Source organism: Rana temporaria, chromosome 2 (assembly GCF_905171775.1).
Source record: "Rana temporaria chromosome 2, aRanTem1.1, whole genome shotgun sequence".
In the NCBI taxonomy this organism is placed as follows: domain Eukaryota; kingdom Metazoa; phylum Chordata; class Amphibia; order Anura; family Ranidae; genus Rana; species Rana temporaria.
Window position 1 is genome coordinate 19,083,377 of NC_053490.1, and position 15,808 is coordinate 19,099,184.

Consider the following 15,808-nt stretch of genomic DNA (forward strand, 5'->3'; position numbering starts at 1 on the left):
CTCGTTCTCTCTCTCGTGTTCTCTCTCTCGTGTTCTCTCTCTCTCGTGTTCTCTCTCTCTCTCTCTCTCTCATACTCTCTCGTGTTCTCTCTCTCTCTCTCGTACTCTCTCGTGTTCTCTCTCTCTCTCGTTCTCTCTCGTTCTCTCTCTCTCTCTCTCGTTATCTCGTTCTCTCTCTCTCTCTCTCTCTCTCTCTCTCTCTCGTTCTCTCGTTCTCTCTCGTTCTCTCGTTCTCTCTCGTTCTCTCGTTCTCTCTCTCTCGTTCTCTCTCTCGTGTTCTCTCTCTCGTGTTCTCTCTCTCGTGTTCTCTCTCTCGTGTTCTCTCTCTCGTGTTCTCTCTCTCTCGTGTTCTCTCTCTCTCTCTCTCTCTCATACTCTCTCGTGTTCTCTCTCTCTTTCGTACTCTCTCGTGTTCTCTCTCTCTCGTTCTCTCTCGTTCTCTCTCTCTCTCTCTCTCGTTATCTCGTTCTCTCTCTCTCTCGTTCTCTCTCTTGTTCTCTCGTTCTCTCTCTCGTTCTCTCTCTCGTTCTCTCTCTCGTTCTCTCGTTCTCTCTCTCGTTCTCTCTCTCGTTCTCTCTCGTTCTCTCTCGTTCTCTCTCGTTCTCTCGTTCTCTCGTTCTCTCGTTCTCTCTCGTTCTCTCGTTCTCTCGTTCTCTCGTTCTCTCTCTCTCTCGTGTTCTCTCTCTCGTGTTCTCTCTCTCGTGTTCTCTCTCTCGTGTTCTCTCTCTCGTGTTCTCTCTCTCGTGTTCTCTCTCTCGTGTTCTCTCTCTCGTGTTCTCTCTCTCTCTCTCATACTCTCTCGTGTTCTCTCTCTCGTGTTCTCTCTCTCTCTCTCATACTCTCTCGTGTTCTCTCTCTCTCGTACTCTCTCGTGTTCTCTCTCTCTCTCTCTCTCGTACTCTCTCGTGTTCTCTCTCTCTCTCTCTCTCGTACTCTCTCGTACTCTCTCGTGTTCTCTCTCTCTCTCGTACTCTCTCGTGTTCTCTCTCTCTCTCTCGTACTCTCTCGTGTTCTCTCTCTCTCTCGTACTCTCTCTCTCTCGTACTCTCTCTCGTACAGGGGGGGAGGGGTGTAATATTTTATATACTGTGTAAAGAGTAGTGGAGTCTATTCAGATCTACATGTCTTCCTGGGCCGGAAGATGACAACGCTGATGTTCTTTTTCACAGCAATACCACCCCATTACAGGAAGTGGAGAAATAATAGATCATCTGGCAGGATCAACGAGTCACAATATTATTTTATTGGGGGGGGGGGCCCCCCATGCTCGTGTCAGGTTGCGGCGGAAGGTCCTTTGTGACTCCCCTCTTGTGGCCGCTCTCTGTGTCTCACTCACAGGAGATTCCCTCTATAGAGATCCTCAATGATGTCATTTGATCTCCGGCTCTTCTGATGTATTTCCTGTGTCGGGAGACATGATGATGAAATGCAGAGATTTTTTTTTAGGGCTCGTGGACGTTTTCGAAGCTGCCGTTTTGGGCATAAGGCTTTTTATTTTTTTTTATTTTTTCTGGCTGTTATCCCGTGTTCATGTACACATGGGCTGTTATCTGTGTTTTTTGTCAGGGGAGTTTTCTGTCTGGAATTGTCCACCCCCCCCCCCCCCCCCTGATTCACATTCATGCAGTTTCCATATTGCAGTGAATTCTGCTTTTTTTTTCTCATCTTGGAAACCATTGCAGTCTATGGAACCAAAACCCAGAAGAAAGTCCCGTCCCTTTACATAAAATGCACAGATGTGATTAGGGCCGAAACGATTAATCGTCAACTAATCGATTATGAAAATAGTTGATTAGTTGGCCTGCATATAGAATGCATTATTTGTTTATATATCAGGAAATACAGTGCAGCACACATACAGCTCAGTACACCATCCATACATGTCACTAAGTGCCTGAGAATTTGTGAATATGAAAGTGTGAGGAGCAATGCCTCATGGGACATGTAGTCCTGGGCAGGAAGTGAGTGGTTCTAAAGGCAGAAGTTTTTTTACCTTGCTATAGCGGGCGCTCTATACTATACTTTGCAGATTGCTAGTGAGGCACTCTAAAGACAGGAGGTGCAAGAAGCATCGGTGAGGGACCCCAGAAGTGGAGGATCTGGGCTGCTCTGTGCAAAACCATTACACAGAGCAGGTGAGTATAACAAGTATATTAAAAAAAAAAAAAATCACTTTAAAGACTCTGTGCAGGGAAGAGCAGCATCTGAACCCAGAGAAAGTGGAGGTAATAGAAGGCATTACAATTACTGTAGTTGGTTATTTATATTTACCACTGCATATGGATATTTAAGAATAAATTGCCTTTTTTTATATTTATTTACATATTAACTAAATTGTACACCACACTTTTTATAAGATTATGCGATTAGTCGATTAATCGAAAAAAATAATCGGCCAACTAATCGATTATGAAAATAATCGTTGGTTGCAGCCCTAGACGTGATGCACATCCATAGGAAACCATGTTATATGGACTGTAGTGTGTTTCTACAGCACTGAGAAAATACAGAGGCGTGGACCAGGCCTCAGAAGATTTTTATTTATTTTTAGCTGAAAAACGCATCTATGCAGTGCTTTGTGTGTGGTGTTTTTTTTTTTTGAGCCTTTTGTGTCAGTATAGTTTTGCTATAAAAAAACGCTAATGCAAAAATCGCATTTTTAATGCATCATTCTACAGCTAACTCGACTGGCGTTTTTTTTGTTAAGTCCCGTGTGCATGAGATGCTTGGCACGGGGTGGGGGCTGCAAATATGCGGCCTCTCGGGCGTGTGGCACAGCGGCCGTATATTTGCGCGCGATAGGGCTGTCCCGAGGGGACGCCGTCAGCAGCTAACGGAAAGCTGTGTTAGGGAGCTTTCTGATGATGTGACAGCCAATCGTGACATGACCATAAACCCCGCCTCCCAGCATTCTAAACCTCTTAAAACAGGGCTAGGCAACCTTGGAAGTAAGGATGAGCTCTGGCGTGTTCGCACAGTACACGTGCAGAGCCCGCCAGGAAGTCGGCACCCGCGCTGCGCTAATCACAGCCAGGCAGACATTTTCCGATCTCTGCAGCCGAGTATCGGGAAATGTCTCCCTGGCTGTGATTAGCGCAGTGCGGGTGCCGAATTCCTGGCGGGCTCTGCACGTGTACTGTGCGAACACGCCAGAGCTCATCCTTACTTGGAAGTCCAGCTGTGGTGAAACTACAAATCCCATCATGCCTCCAGGAGTCATGCCTGTGATTGTCAGGGTCTTGCAATGTCTCATGGGACTTGTAGTTTCACCACAGCTGGAGGGCCGAGCTTGCCTTCCCCTGTCTTAAAGGGCCGGCAGGCGCTGGCTCTAAGGGCTTAAAGCAGAGTTCCAGCCTGGGGGGAAACGTCGGCAGCTTAAAGTGGAGGTTCACCAGAAAAGTTAATTTTTAACATTAGATTGAGGCTCATTTTGTCTAGGGGAATCTGGTATTTTTTTTTAAAATCGAAGCTGTACTTACCGTTTTAGAGAGCGATCTTCTCCGCCGCTTCCGGGTATGGGCTGCGGGACTGGGCGTTCCTATTTGATTGACAGTCTTCCGACGGTCGCATACAGCGCGTCACGATTTTCCGAAAGTAGCCGAACGTCAGTGCGCAGGCGCCGTATAGAGCCGCACCGACGTTCGGCTTCTTTCGGTTACTCGTGACGCGATGTATGCGACAGTCGGAAGCCTGTCAATCAAATAGGAACGCCCAGTCCCGAAGACCATACCCGGAAGCGGTGGAGAAGATCGCTCTCTAAAACGGTAAGTACTGCTGCGATTTTAAAAAAACTAGCCGATTTCCCCTAGACAAAATGAGCCTCAATCTAAGGTTAAAAATTTTTTTTCGGGTGAACTCCCGCTTTAATTAATGTAGCTGCTGACCTTTTTTATTATGACACTTGCCTGTCCAGGGGATCCCGCAATGTCGGCACCCCGAGCTGATCCGTCCATCGACTTCGGGGGCAGGCGCCGGTATTGCAACTAAGGGAAACTGGCAGTGATGTCCTCAGACTTCACATCCGATTTCGCAGTGCGCATGTGCGAGTCACATGGCTCTTTCTGAATGGTCCCATCATCTTCTGGGATGCACACAGGTCCCAGAAGGCAACAGGGGGAGGGCGCAATAAAACCACCACGGAAGTGGCATACCTCGCCGTGGCGACATGGGACGGAAGTCCCAAAGAAAACATGCCAAAAAGGTACGAAAAAGAATAAAAAAAAAAAAAATTTGATGGGTTTTGAACCACATCCAATTCACATAACGTGAACTGGACTGGCTTGCAATGGAGTCGGTTCGCAAATGTCTGATTTAAAAAAAAAAAAAAAAGAGTCCTCTGCGCCCTTTTTTCTTTGGTCCAGTTCAGTTGCGAATTCAAGTAAAAATTTGCACCTGAACTGGTGAAGAAAACGCAGCCGGACATATGAACCTGACGCAAGGCTGGGATCACACGATCTTCACATGCAGGGGTCCGGTGCGTCCGTGTTCACTGTTTTCAGGTCTGAAAGACGCACGGGACACCTGTGCATATAGTTGTGGAGATGTGTGATCTTTCTCAGCGCACACAGGGACAGCTGAATGATCAGAGGAGGCACAGTCCCCTTCATTGGGGGGGTAAATGCAGGCAGTTCCGCCGTGTTTTTACCACACTCCCTTAACCGATTGCCGACCATTGCACGACGATATACGTTGGCAGATTGGCATGGGCAGGTGGACATTTATATACCGTATTTATCGGCATATACCGCGCACTTTTTTGCCCTTAAAATCAGGGCAAAATCGTGGGTGCGCGATATACGCCGATACTCGCTTCCCGCGCTGTGTTTGAACGCAGCCGCCGACATATACCGAGCGCAGTACACTCGGCCATGCTCAGCACCCCTCGCGGTTATGCGAGAGGAGCCGAGCGTGCCCGAGTTTACTGCACTCGGTATATGGCAGCGGCGTTCAAACACAGCGCGGGGATCGGCTCAGAGACCAGTGCGGGAGAAGCCGGGAGGACACCACAAAGGCCGCAGACGGACGCCGGACCGGACAAGATTAGGGGTGCGCGCAATAGGCCAAAAAATACGGTATATATATTACACACACACATACGTCTCCGCAGTGCACTGATCTTCCCAGTGATGTGCCACACAGCTCCAGTCTGATCATTGGAGAGCCGGCCATGCTCCCAGCACAGCTAGAGAACTGACCATGCTGTGCTCTCCTGCCTAGTGTTGTCAGTTTTTAATAGGAAAGCAGAGGGGCTGGCAGGAACACCAGGGATTTCACACACAGGAAACAATAGTACACTGTATAGCAGCCACATTATCGGGAATATGAAGTGTTGGGGTAACTTTATTCTTTGATCTTTTTTCTTCTTCCAGGAATCATGGAAAAACAGCTCCACCTGGGTCGATTGCCCCCTCGACCACCCATGCCTGCCGGTATGCAGTCTGGATCCAAAATGAGAATGGGGTATGTTGTCTCTTCTGTGAGGGAGGGGAACAAGGAAGATGCAAATGTTCATGGAGAAAATATATGAATCAATCCTTATTTAAAAGGATGTGATGAAAGTTTTAAAGGGGTTGTAAAGGTACAATAATTTTTTCCCCCTAAATAGCTTCCTTTACCTTAGTGCAGTCCTCCTTCACTTACCTCATCCTTCCATTTTGCTTTTAAATGTCCTTATTTCTTCTGAGAAATCCTCACTTCCTGTTCTTCTGTCTGTAACTACACACCGTAACGTTGCACTCCCTGGTGTGGAGAAAGCCTCTTGAGGGGCGAGCAGGAGGGTCAGGACTCCCACTAACACACAGCTCCTTTCTCTATCTTCAGTAGAGTGTCCTGACCCTCCTGCTCGCCCCCTCCCCCCGCAAGAGGCTTTCACCACACCAGGGAGAAAGCCTCACATTACGGTGTGTAGTTACAGACAGAAGAACAGGAAGTGAGGATTTCTCAGAAGAAATAAGGACATTTAAAAGCAAAATGGAAGGATGAGGTAAGTGAAGGAGGACTGCACTAAGGTAAAGGAAGCTATTTAGGGAAACATTTTTTTTCCTTTACAACCCTTTTAAAGTTAACCACTTCAGCCCCGGACCATTTTGGTGGTCGAAGACCAGGCCACTTTTTGCGATTCGGCACTGCGTCGCTTTAACTGACAATTGCGCGGTCGTGCGATGTGGCTCCCAAAAAAAATTTACGTCCTTTTTTTTGCCCACAAATAGAGATTTCTTTTGGTGGTATTTGATCACGGTTTTTTGCGTTTTTTATTCTTTGCACTATAAACAAAAAAAGAAAACTTTGAAAAAAATGCAATATTTTTTATTTTTTTGCTGTAAATATCCCCAAAAATATAAAAGAAAAACATATTTTGTTTTCCACAGATACGTATTCTTCTACATATTTTTGGTAAAAGAAAATAGCAATAAGTGTTTGGTTTGTGCAAGAGTTATAGCATCTACAAAATAGGGGATTGTTTTATGGCATTTTTTATTAATTAATTTTTTAATGGCTATGGCGGCGATCAGCGATTTTTTTTTTTTTTTTTTTTTTTTTTTTTTTTACACCATTTTGGGACCATTGTCATTTTTACAGCGATCAGTCCTATAAAAATGCACTGATTACTGTAAAAAAATGGCAGTGAAGGGGTTAAGCGCTAGGTGGCGCTGCAGGGGTTAAAGGTGTTGTAAAGTCAAAGGATCAGTAAAGAATTTTTTTTTTAACCACTTAACGACCGCCGCACGCCTATATACGTCCACAGAATGGCACTTACAGGCAGATGGGCGTATATATACGTCCCTGCCTTCTAGCGGGTCGGGGGTCCGATCGGGACCCCCTCCGCTGTGTGCGGCGGGGGTGGCTTACCTCGGGGAGCGATCCGGGACGACGGCGCGGCTATTCGTTTATAGCCGCCCCCTCGCGATTGCTCCCCGGAGCTGAAGAACGGGGAGAGCCGTGTGTAAACACGGCTTCCCCATGCTTCACTGTGGCGGCTGCATCGATCGAGTGATCCCTTTTATGGGGAGACTCGATCGATGATGTCAGTCCTACAGCCACACCCCCCTACAGTTGTAAACACACACTAGGTGAACCCCAACCCCTTCAGCGCCCCCTGTGGTTAACTCCCAAACTGAAACTGTCATTTTCACAATAAACAATGCAATTTAACCACTTCCAGACCCGCGTATTGTAAATGTACGTCCTCTTTTTAAACATGGATATCTCAGTAACGGCAGCAGCTGCTGCCACAACTGAGATATCCATGTTTTCAGCGGGCGGCCGTGTAAACGATAACGGCGGTCTCCGCGGCGGATTCACAGCGAGATCGCCGTTATCGGTGGCGGGAGAGGGGCCTCCCGCCGATTTTCCGCGCCCTCCGCCGCTTACCGGAGCCATCGGTAGCGGCGGAGGAGATCCGATGCTGCCGCCTGGAGAGTGAGGACTTGAGTGAGGGCAAGATGGCCCCCACCCGTCCTCATAGCTCTGCTGGGCGGAAGTGACGTCAAAACGTCAGTCCCGCCCAGCCTCTTAAAGAGACAATTTTTTTTTTGTCATTTTTTTAAATGACAAATTTTTCCTTTTTTTTTTTTTTTTTTTTTTTTGCATTTAAGCCTAAATATGAGATCTGAGGTCTTTTTGACCCCAGATCTCATATTTAAGAAGACCTGTCATGCTTTTTTCTATTACAAGGGATGTTTACATTCCTTGTAATAGGAATAAAAGTGATCATTTTTTTTTTTTTTTTTATATTTTAGTGTAAAAAATAATAAAATTAAATAAGAAAACAAAAAACATTTTTTTTAAAGCGCCCCGTCCTGACGAGCTCACACGCAGAAGCGAACGCATACGCGAGTAGCGCCCGCATATGAAAACGGTGTTCAAATCACACAAGTGAGGTATCGCCGCGATCGTTAGAGCGAGAGCAATAATTATAGCCCTAGAGCTACTCTGTAGCTCAAAAAATGCAACTTATAGAATTTTTTAAACGTCGCCTATCTAGATTTTTAAGGGTAAAAGTTTGACGCCATGCCACGAGCGGGCGCAATTTTAAAGCGTGACATGTTGGGTATCATTTTACTCGGCGTAACATTATCTTTCACAATTTATAAAAAAATTGGGCCAAATTTATTATTGTCTTATTTTTTAATTCAAAAAAGTGAATTTTTTCCCAAAAAAGTGCGCTTGTAAGACTGCTGCGCAAATACGGTGTGACAAAAAGTATTGCAATGACCACTATTGTATTCTCTAGGGTGTTAGAAAAAAAAATATATAATGTTTGGGGGTTTTAAGTAATTTTCTAGCAGAAAAAACTGTTTTAGTCTTGCAAACACCAAATCTGAAAAACACCCAAGGTCTTTAAGTGGTTAAATGCATTTTTTGCTGTGAAAATGACAATGGTCCCAAAAATGTGTCAAAATTGTCCGAAGTGTCCGCCATAATGTCGCAGTCACGAAAAAAAAATCGCTGATCGCCGCCAATAGTAGTAAAAAAAAAAAAATTTATAAAAATGCAATAAAACTATCCCATATTTTCTAAACGCTATAAATTTTGCGCAAACCAATCGATAACCACTTATTGCGATTTTTTTTTTTTTTTTACCAAAAATAGGTAGAAGAATACGTATCGGCCTAAACTGAGGGAAAATTGTTTTATATATATATAGTTTTGGGGGATATTTATTATAGCAAAAAGTAAAAAATATTGAATTTTTTTCAAAATTGTCGCTCTATTTTTCTTTATAGCGCAAAAAATAAAAACCGCAGAGGTGATCAAATACCACCAAAAGAAAGCTCTATTTGTGGGGAAAAAAGGACGCCAATTTTGTTTGGGATCCACGTCGCACGACCGCGCAATTGTCAAAGCGACGCAGTGCCGAATCGCAAAACCTGGCCTGGGCATTTAGCAACAAAATGGTCCGGGGCTTAAGTGGTTAAATAATAACTGCGCAGCTCGTTTTGCACAGAGTGTCCCTAAACCTGGTCTTCTGGGGTCCCTGGGCGGCTGTCTCGGCTTCCCCCCCCCCCCCCCCCTCAAGAGCTTTCCACCTTCATGCGAGCGAACTCGCATGGTGGAAAGCTCTTGCGCGCGCGTGCTCCCGTGATACAGCGGCGGCCATAGCCGCCAACTGTATCACTCGGCCCCCGGAGCACCGCAGCCAATGGTTGCGCTGCTTTCAATCCATTCAGTGTAGCCAATCAATGGCCAGGCTGAGAAACGAGGATGACGGGGGCGAGCGCGGGACCTTCAAGGGGGTCAGGTAAGTAAAACAGGGGCTCGGGGGGGGGGGGGGGGGGTTAAAGGTGAAAAAACATTTACTTTTACAACCCCTTTACATTGTTAAAAAAATAAATAAATAAATGTGATACTTGTCTGTACTGTGCAGCTCGTTATGCACAGAGTGGCCCCGAACCTGGTCTTCTGGGGTCCCTCGGCGACTCTCTCGGCTCCTGCCGAGACAGCAAGAGTAGTGTTTCCCCCCCCCCCCCTCCCGGTCCCAGCAAGAGTAGACCCAATAGCTCTCCCTAGCAACAGTAGACCCACCCGCAACAATAGATCCTCCAGCACCCATTATATACATATAGTGCTGGAAGAGCCAAAACTGCAATCCCGCATTCCCACTGAAAAGCCCCGCAGGGAGCTATATCTGATAGATTGTGGCAGGGAAGGTTGGGTGATTACATTTTTTACACTTCCTGCTTAGATAAGAGGAGGGGTTTAGTTATTTATCCCCCCCCCCATATTCTGTTCGTTCTTGTTCCCCCCCCCCTTTTTTTTTTTCCTCTTTTCTCCCAATAACTTTTTTCTATATTTTACAGACCTGGAAGAAGAAGGGACTTCTCCCCCGTGCCCTGGAGTCAGTATTTTGAATCTATGGAAGACGTGGTGGTGGAAAGTGAGACTGGGAAAGATATATCCTTTTCTGGAACCAGCTCTGATAAGCTCATGTTCAACAAGAGCAAATATATTAAAGTGGTTGTAAACCCTTCCGTATACCCAGTGAAGTGACTGGCCTCCAGTGATGCACAGAGATGAAACAAATCATCCTATTTAAGTTGTATCTGTTTATCTGCAGTCTTTTTTTTCTTCTGTACATCCCTTCAAAGTGCTGAATTCATAACGCTTGTCTGAGTGGTCAGAAAAAAGGGGGCAGAGTTGCACTTTGCAGAGCTCAGTAAGAAGAGCTCTGAGAGATGAATTGAATGGAAGGGGCAACCCCACTGTAACGGAACATCCCCCACTCCGTTTGAGTGCTTCCGTCATATACCGCTTCCTATCAGTCTGGATTTAGATATCAGATATTCCCGCTGCTCACAAGCGCACAACGAGACGAGACTTGTTTGTCTGCTGAACATGGAGGCCCAGATTCTGAAAGGGCTTACGACGGCGCAACGCCATGTGCGCCGTCGTAAGTCCCAATCTGGGCCGTCGTATCTATGCGACTGATTCTTAGAATCAGTTACGCATAGATAAGCATTAGATCCGACAGGCGTAAGGCTCTTACGCCGTCGGATCTTAAATGCAATTTTTTTTTTGGCCGCTAGGTGTCGCCTCCGTCGTTTTCCCCGTCGAGTATGCAAATTAGCTAGATACGCGAATTCCCGAACGTACGCGCGGCCGACGCAGTGAAGTTACGACGTTTACGCTAGGTTTGTCCCGGCGTAAAGTTGCCCCTGGGTATATGAGGCGCAATCAATGTTGAGTATGGCCGTCGTTCCCGCGTCGAAATTTGTAAATTTACGTTGTTTGCGTAAGTCGTCCTCGAATGGGGCTGGAAGCCATTTACGTTCACGTCGAAACCAATGACGTCCTTGCGACGTCATTTGGAGCAATGCACCCTGGGATATTCTTCGGACGGCACATGCACAGTACATTCGGCGCGGCAACGCGCTTAATTTTAATGCTTCACGCCCCCTACCCGGCTAATTTGAATTAGGCGGGCTTGCGCCGGGTGATTTACGATACGCCGCCGCAACTTTACAGGCAAGTTCTTTGAGAATAAAGCACTTGCCTGTAAAACTTGCGGCGGCGTAACGTAAATCGGATACGTTACGCCAGCCCAGTTTTACGCGATTCTATGAGAATCTGGGCTGGAGTGTTTAATAGAACCAAGAATACAACCTTATATACAGTTTAAAGAGGAGGTAACCAGAACATAAATTAACATGAGCTAATTAACTAATCATTTACCCAGACTAGGTGACTCAGATATGACCTTTCAGAGTAGACGTCACGTCTCCTCGCTCACCTGCTATACAATACACATGATCATAAGCGTAAACACAGGACATCTTCACACAGTAGTAGGGTCAATTAGCACAGAGAACAGACAGATGGCTGGAGGGGATGGCATTGGCATCTCCTTACACTGTATGTCCCAACAGTATGAATCAGTCACTCTAATATGGCATATACAGGGCCCCCAGGCACACAAAGAGCACCGTTCCCCCAAATGCCAGGGCCCATAATCGCAAGGCAAGAGGCTAACATTCAGTCCCCTCCAAAAGCCTCTGTCCTGGGTGAGTCTGTCACACCCACCATTTACACAGGAGCAGAGTTGAGGCTGTCAATCAGCTGGAGGTCCCTTCCCTGTCACCATTTTTCTCTGTGTCAGGAAAACTTCAAAGATGTGATTCATGCAGATGGCGGAGGAAGGAAGCGGCAGACAGAAATCACACACGCTCTGGGGTGAGACAAGTACACACTATAGAAGGACATGCTTTGTTCATATTTCATGTCTGAGGTTTACAACCACTTTAAGACGGGACCTCAAACATTGGTGTACCTTACAATGTCATCCCCTCTGATTTCTCCCTCCCACCTCCGTTTGTTGTGCCGTGTCGGAGCTCCTCCTCCTTCCCCTCAGCCAATAGATTTTCAAAAGTGGAAATACATTTTAAGGCAGGGCTTGATAAATCCCGGGCGCCAGGTCGCCATGGCGACTAGAAATGGTGTCCTGGCGACTTGGCTTTCAAGGTGGGCTGGCGCCATCTGGTGGTGGCCGTTGGTATTACAAGTTAAGCATTACAAGTTAAACAGCAATTCTAATGTCATTTTTCACAATTTTTCACTGCCATCTTCTTCCCTCTAATTAGAACCCCCAAACATTATATATATTTTTTATCCTAACACCCTAGAGAATAAAATGGCGATCGTTGCAATACTTTCTGTCACGCCGTATTTGCGCAGCGGTCTTACAAGCGCACTTTTTTGGGAAAAAATTACACTTTTTTTTAATTAAAAAATAAGACAACAGTAAAGTTATCCCCATTTTTTTAATATTATGAAAGATAATGTTACGCCGAGTAAATTCATACCCAACATGTCACGCTTCAAAATTGCGTCCGCTCGTGGAATGCCGACAAACTTTTACCCTGTAAAATCTCTATAGGCGACGTTTAAAAAAAATCTACAGGTTGCATGTTTTGAGTTACAGAGGAGGTCTAGTGCTAGAATTATTGCTCTCGCTCTACCAATCGCGGCAATACCTCACATGTGTGGTTTGAACACCGTTTACATATGCGCTTCTGCGCGCAAGCTCTTAGGGACGGGGCGCGTTTTCTGGCTCCTAACTTTTTTAGCTAGATTCCAAGCAAATTTGTCAAACCCTGTTTTAAGGCACAAAATCCACTTTTCAGATCCGTTGTTCCTTAACGCTTCACACAGCTTTCGCATTTACAAAAGTGGCTCGGAGGGGCCGGTGCTGTTTTTGCTGCATGGTGGGGGGCACTCTGCCCTGTCCTGGGCGGTGTTTACGGTAAGTCCTTGGTCACATGACCGGCACAGCTTGTACCATATATATGAAAAATGGGGAAGTTTGGACCATTTCTTACTTGCTTTTTTTGTTTAGATCTCACATGACCAATGTACCGATTCTCCTTTGCATATTACTTTTAGTTCTTTTGTCAGTTATATACGAGGATAAAAATAAATAAGCTTTTCTGACATGAGCGGCCTGGGGACAGCAGGGGGGTTGAGCCACAGTTTTACTATCCACTAACTGCCAGCCTAAATGTTATCATGGCATCTGTACCAGGCTGTACACATGCCATTGGCATGATGCTTTGCTTGGCGGCCACAGCAGTTTTAACTGGGCTTGCAGAGCTTGACAGGTGACTCCACATCCAATGGCCGGTGTCACAACTGATCAAATGTGACCTGAAGGGATCTAGTGATCATTTTCTGACTAAAGTTCCATTTGAAGCCACGATCACATGACATCAACTCTTCTCCAGAGGTGGGAGCTGCGGTGGCTCAACGCGATTGGCACTACGCTGACCAGCCATTCACCTCTGCAGCTAGAGGTTCGGATCCCGGTCTCGGCTACATGTGAATTGAGTTTGGTGGTCTCAGCCCGGCTCCCGGTGGGTGTGCTATGCAAGGTAAAGCCTGCGCTTAGTACGCCCACCCCCCTCCCACCAAAAACCACCACACTTACACGCACTCGAAATTGGGTTAACATGCACGCACTTTGACCATGCGGTCTCTAAAAAGAGAGGCGAAGGACTAACGGGGCTGGTTGAGCGGGCTAGATCCTCTCACTCCCTTATAGGGAGTCCCTCTGCCCCGTTGGGCTTCAAAGCGGAGCAGGTAGGGCGGGCTGTGTGGGAGGACCCCCTCACGCACCCGCCAATGCCACCCGGGGCATGGAGAAAGGTGGCAGATTGCCTCTGGGGGAGGCCTGCCTACTCCCAACTCCTGCAGTCCGGCTCCTCTCTCGAGTACACGCACAAAATACACTTTAAAAAACAAAACTAAAAAACTCTCTTCTCCAGAGGAGTCTTCTCCTCTTCTGTTTAGTTCCTGGAAGAGTCCTTCATTCGACACGCGGACACTGCCGCTGGGGTCCTCTCAGGAACTTTAAGACCAGTGTGGCTGAAACTCACAAGGCTTTCTGTTGGATTAGCCCTATGTGTCCATAAAACGTTACATATAGATCCCTTTCACACTGAAGCGTTTTTACAGCGTTTTAGCATTAAAAATGGCGCTATTAAAACGCTCTCAATGGACCCTTTCACAGGGAGTCCTGCAAGCAGCATCTTTGGAGCAGCTTTTGGGCACTGAAAAAACCGCCCCTCTCCATTGAAATGAATTGAAAGCGCTGTAAAAACGCCTTTCCCTTTCACACTGAGGCACTGCAAAAATGCTCTAAAACGTCAGGGTCCTAGTGGTGCTTTACTATCGTTTTCCGGGTGCTGGCAGTGTGAAAGGGCTCTGAAAGTGCTTGAAAAACGCCCCAGTGTGCAAGGGGCCATAGGGAAGATTCTGCCATAGTGCTGACTACTTTTTGAGAGTTTGAATATTGGTCAGTGCACCGGTGTCTCTCATCTATCGAATTGGGTGAGGGGGTCGAGCAAGCTCTTTTCTTTGGTAAATCCACTTGGATGGGCCCCAGTGGAGTCCTTTTCAGGAGAGAGAAGGGGATGATTTTATCACCGGGGACTGGTTATCTCAGGGCGCCATCACAAGGCTGAATCCGCCTCCTGCACTGGAAACCAGCGGCAGTGAGGGACGAGGATTGGGTACTTGGGTGGCTATATTTGCCTTCACCAGGTAAGAGGGGTGCAGAGACTATTAGAGGGGGTGCGAGGGAGGTTCCAGGAGAAAAAAGTTTTTTTGCCCACAGTAGGGTTTTAACGTATTATCTAAATGGAACTTCCGCTTTTCGGAACCCCCCCCCCCCTCTGGTGTCACATTTGGCACCTTTCAAGGGGGAGAGGGGTGCAGATAGGTATTTGCACCCACTTCTGGGAATACACTCCTGTGGCAGTCACGCCCCTACCTGCACCCCCCCCCCACTATCTTTTGGGAAACGCACTGTTCCCAGTAGAGAGCAGAGACCAGTGACCGCGCGCTACTCGCAAATGCGCAGTAGGGAACCGGGCAGTGAAGCCGCAACGCTTCACTTCTGATTCCCTTACCGAGGATGGCGGCGGGTGCGGCCAAAGGACGAGCGATTGTTCGGCCTCGGCTGCCAATATCTTGGGCGCGCTGGACAGGTAAGTGTCCATATTTTAAAAGTCAGCAGCTGCCGTATTTGTAGCTGCTGGCTTTTTTTTTTTGTTTCAGAGGAACCTCCGCTTTAAGGGTTTGACGTTCTGTCCAAGTTCTCATTGCTGTCTTGGGCTCCATTGGGGAGAATGACCACTCCATTTGTACTGGTGACCATTTGTTACATGAACAGTAAAGGGAAATCAAAAATGTAAGCGTTGTCCCCAAAAGAAGAGGTGAGGGGAAATTCTAAAAGGGATGCATATTTCAGGGATAGTGGTCTAAAAGGGGACTTCCTAACTTTGAAAGATTTCCACTAACCTTCATCCGTTCTGTCCCCGGGACAGGAAGTGAAGGAATATTTCCTCAAGTTGTCAGATTTGTTTACCCAGGCAAACCCCTCCCTCCCACAGAGCTGATTATTCTGTGATTGGCCAAAGTCGCCTGTCCTGGAGGCAACTTTAAGTTGAGTTGTAGGTTGCTCAAAGCCGCGCTGAAGTAGCCTTCAAATCGCCTTGGAAAGTCGCGCTGTAAGTCGGATTGCTCCTGTGTGAACCGGCACGAAGTGTGGCGTGTTTTTTTTTTTTTTTTTTGTGGAACTGTACCTCCTGGAAACCTCCAATATATTCTTTTCCATTTGTGGGTTTGCCTTTTTATATGCCCGCTGTAATCCTTGCACATGTGCCTTACTTGTCCTTTCTTTCCCTGCAGACGGCCATTATCAGTCGGATTAAGTGCAGAGTTCTGGCTCTGGACCAGAGAGGACATGGTATGGAAGACACCGGGGGTGTACTTTTAGTCATTCATGCTAAAGACCCAGACATACAATATATGT

General features: G+C 46.8%; 1 protein-coding gene across 2 annotated transcripts in view; it reads left to right on the forward strand.

Moving 5' to 3' along the window:
- PPME1 (protein phosphatase methylesterase 1) overlaps positions 1-15,808 on the forward strand; it is a 37,208-nt gene that overhangs the window by 1,723 nt on the left and 19,677 nt on the right. For both annotated transcript variants that reach the window (XM_040339941.1, XM_040339942.1), the window contains exons 2-5: positions 5,370-5,460; positions 9,801-9,894; positions 12,647-12,739; positions 15,685-15,742. In XM_040339941.1, the coding sequence (XP_040195875.1) occupies positions 5,370-5,460; positions 9,801-9,894; positions 12,647-12,739; positions 15,685-15,742 (336 nt within the window). The remainder of the gene's footprint in view (positions 1-5,369; positions 5,461-9,800; positions 9,895-12,646; positions 12,740-15,684; positions 15,743-15,808) is intronic.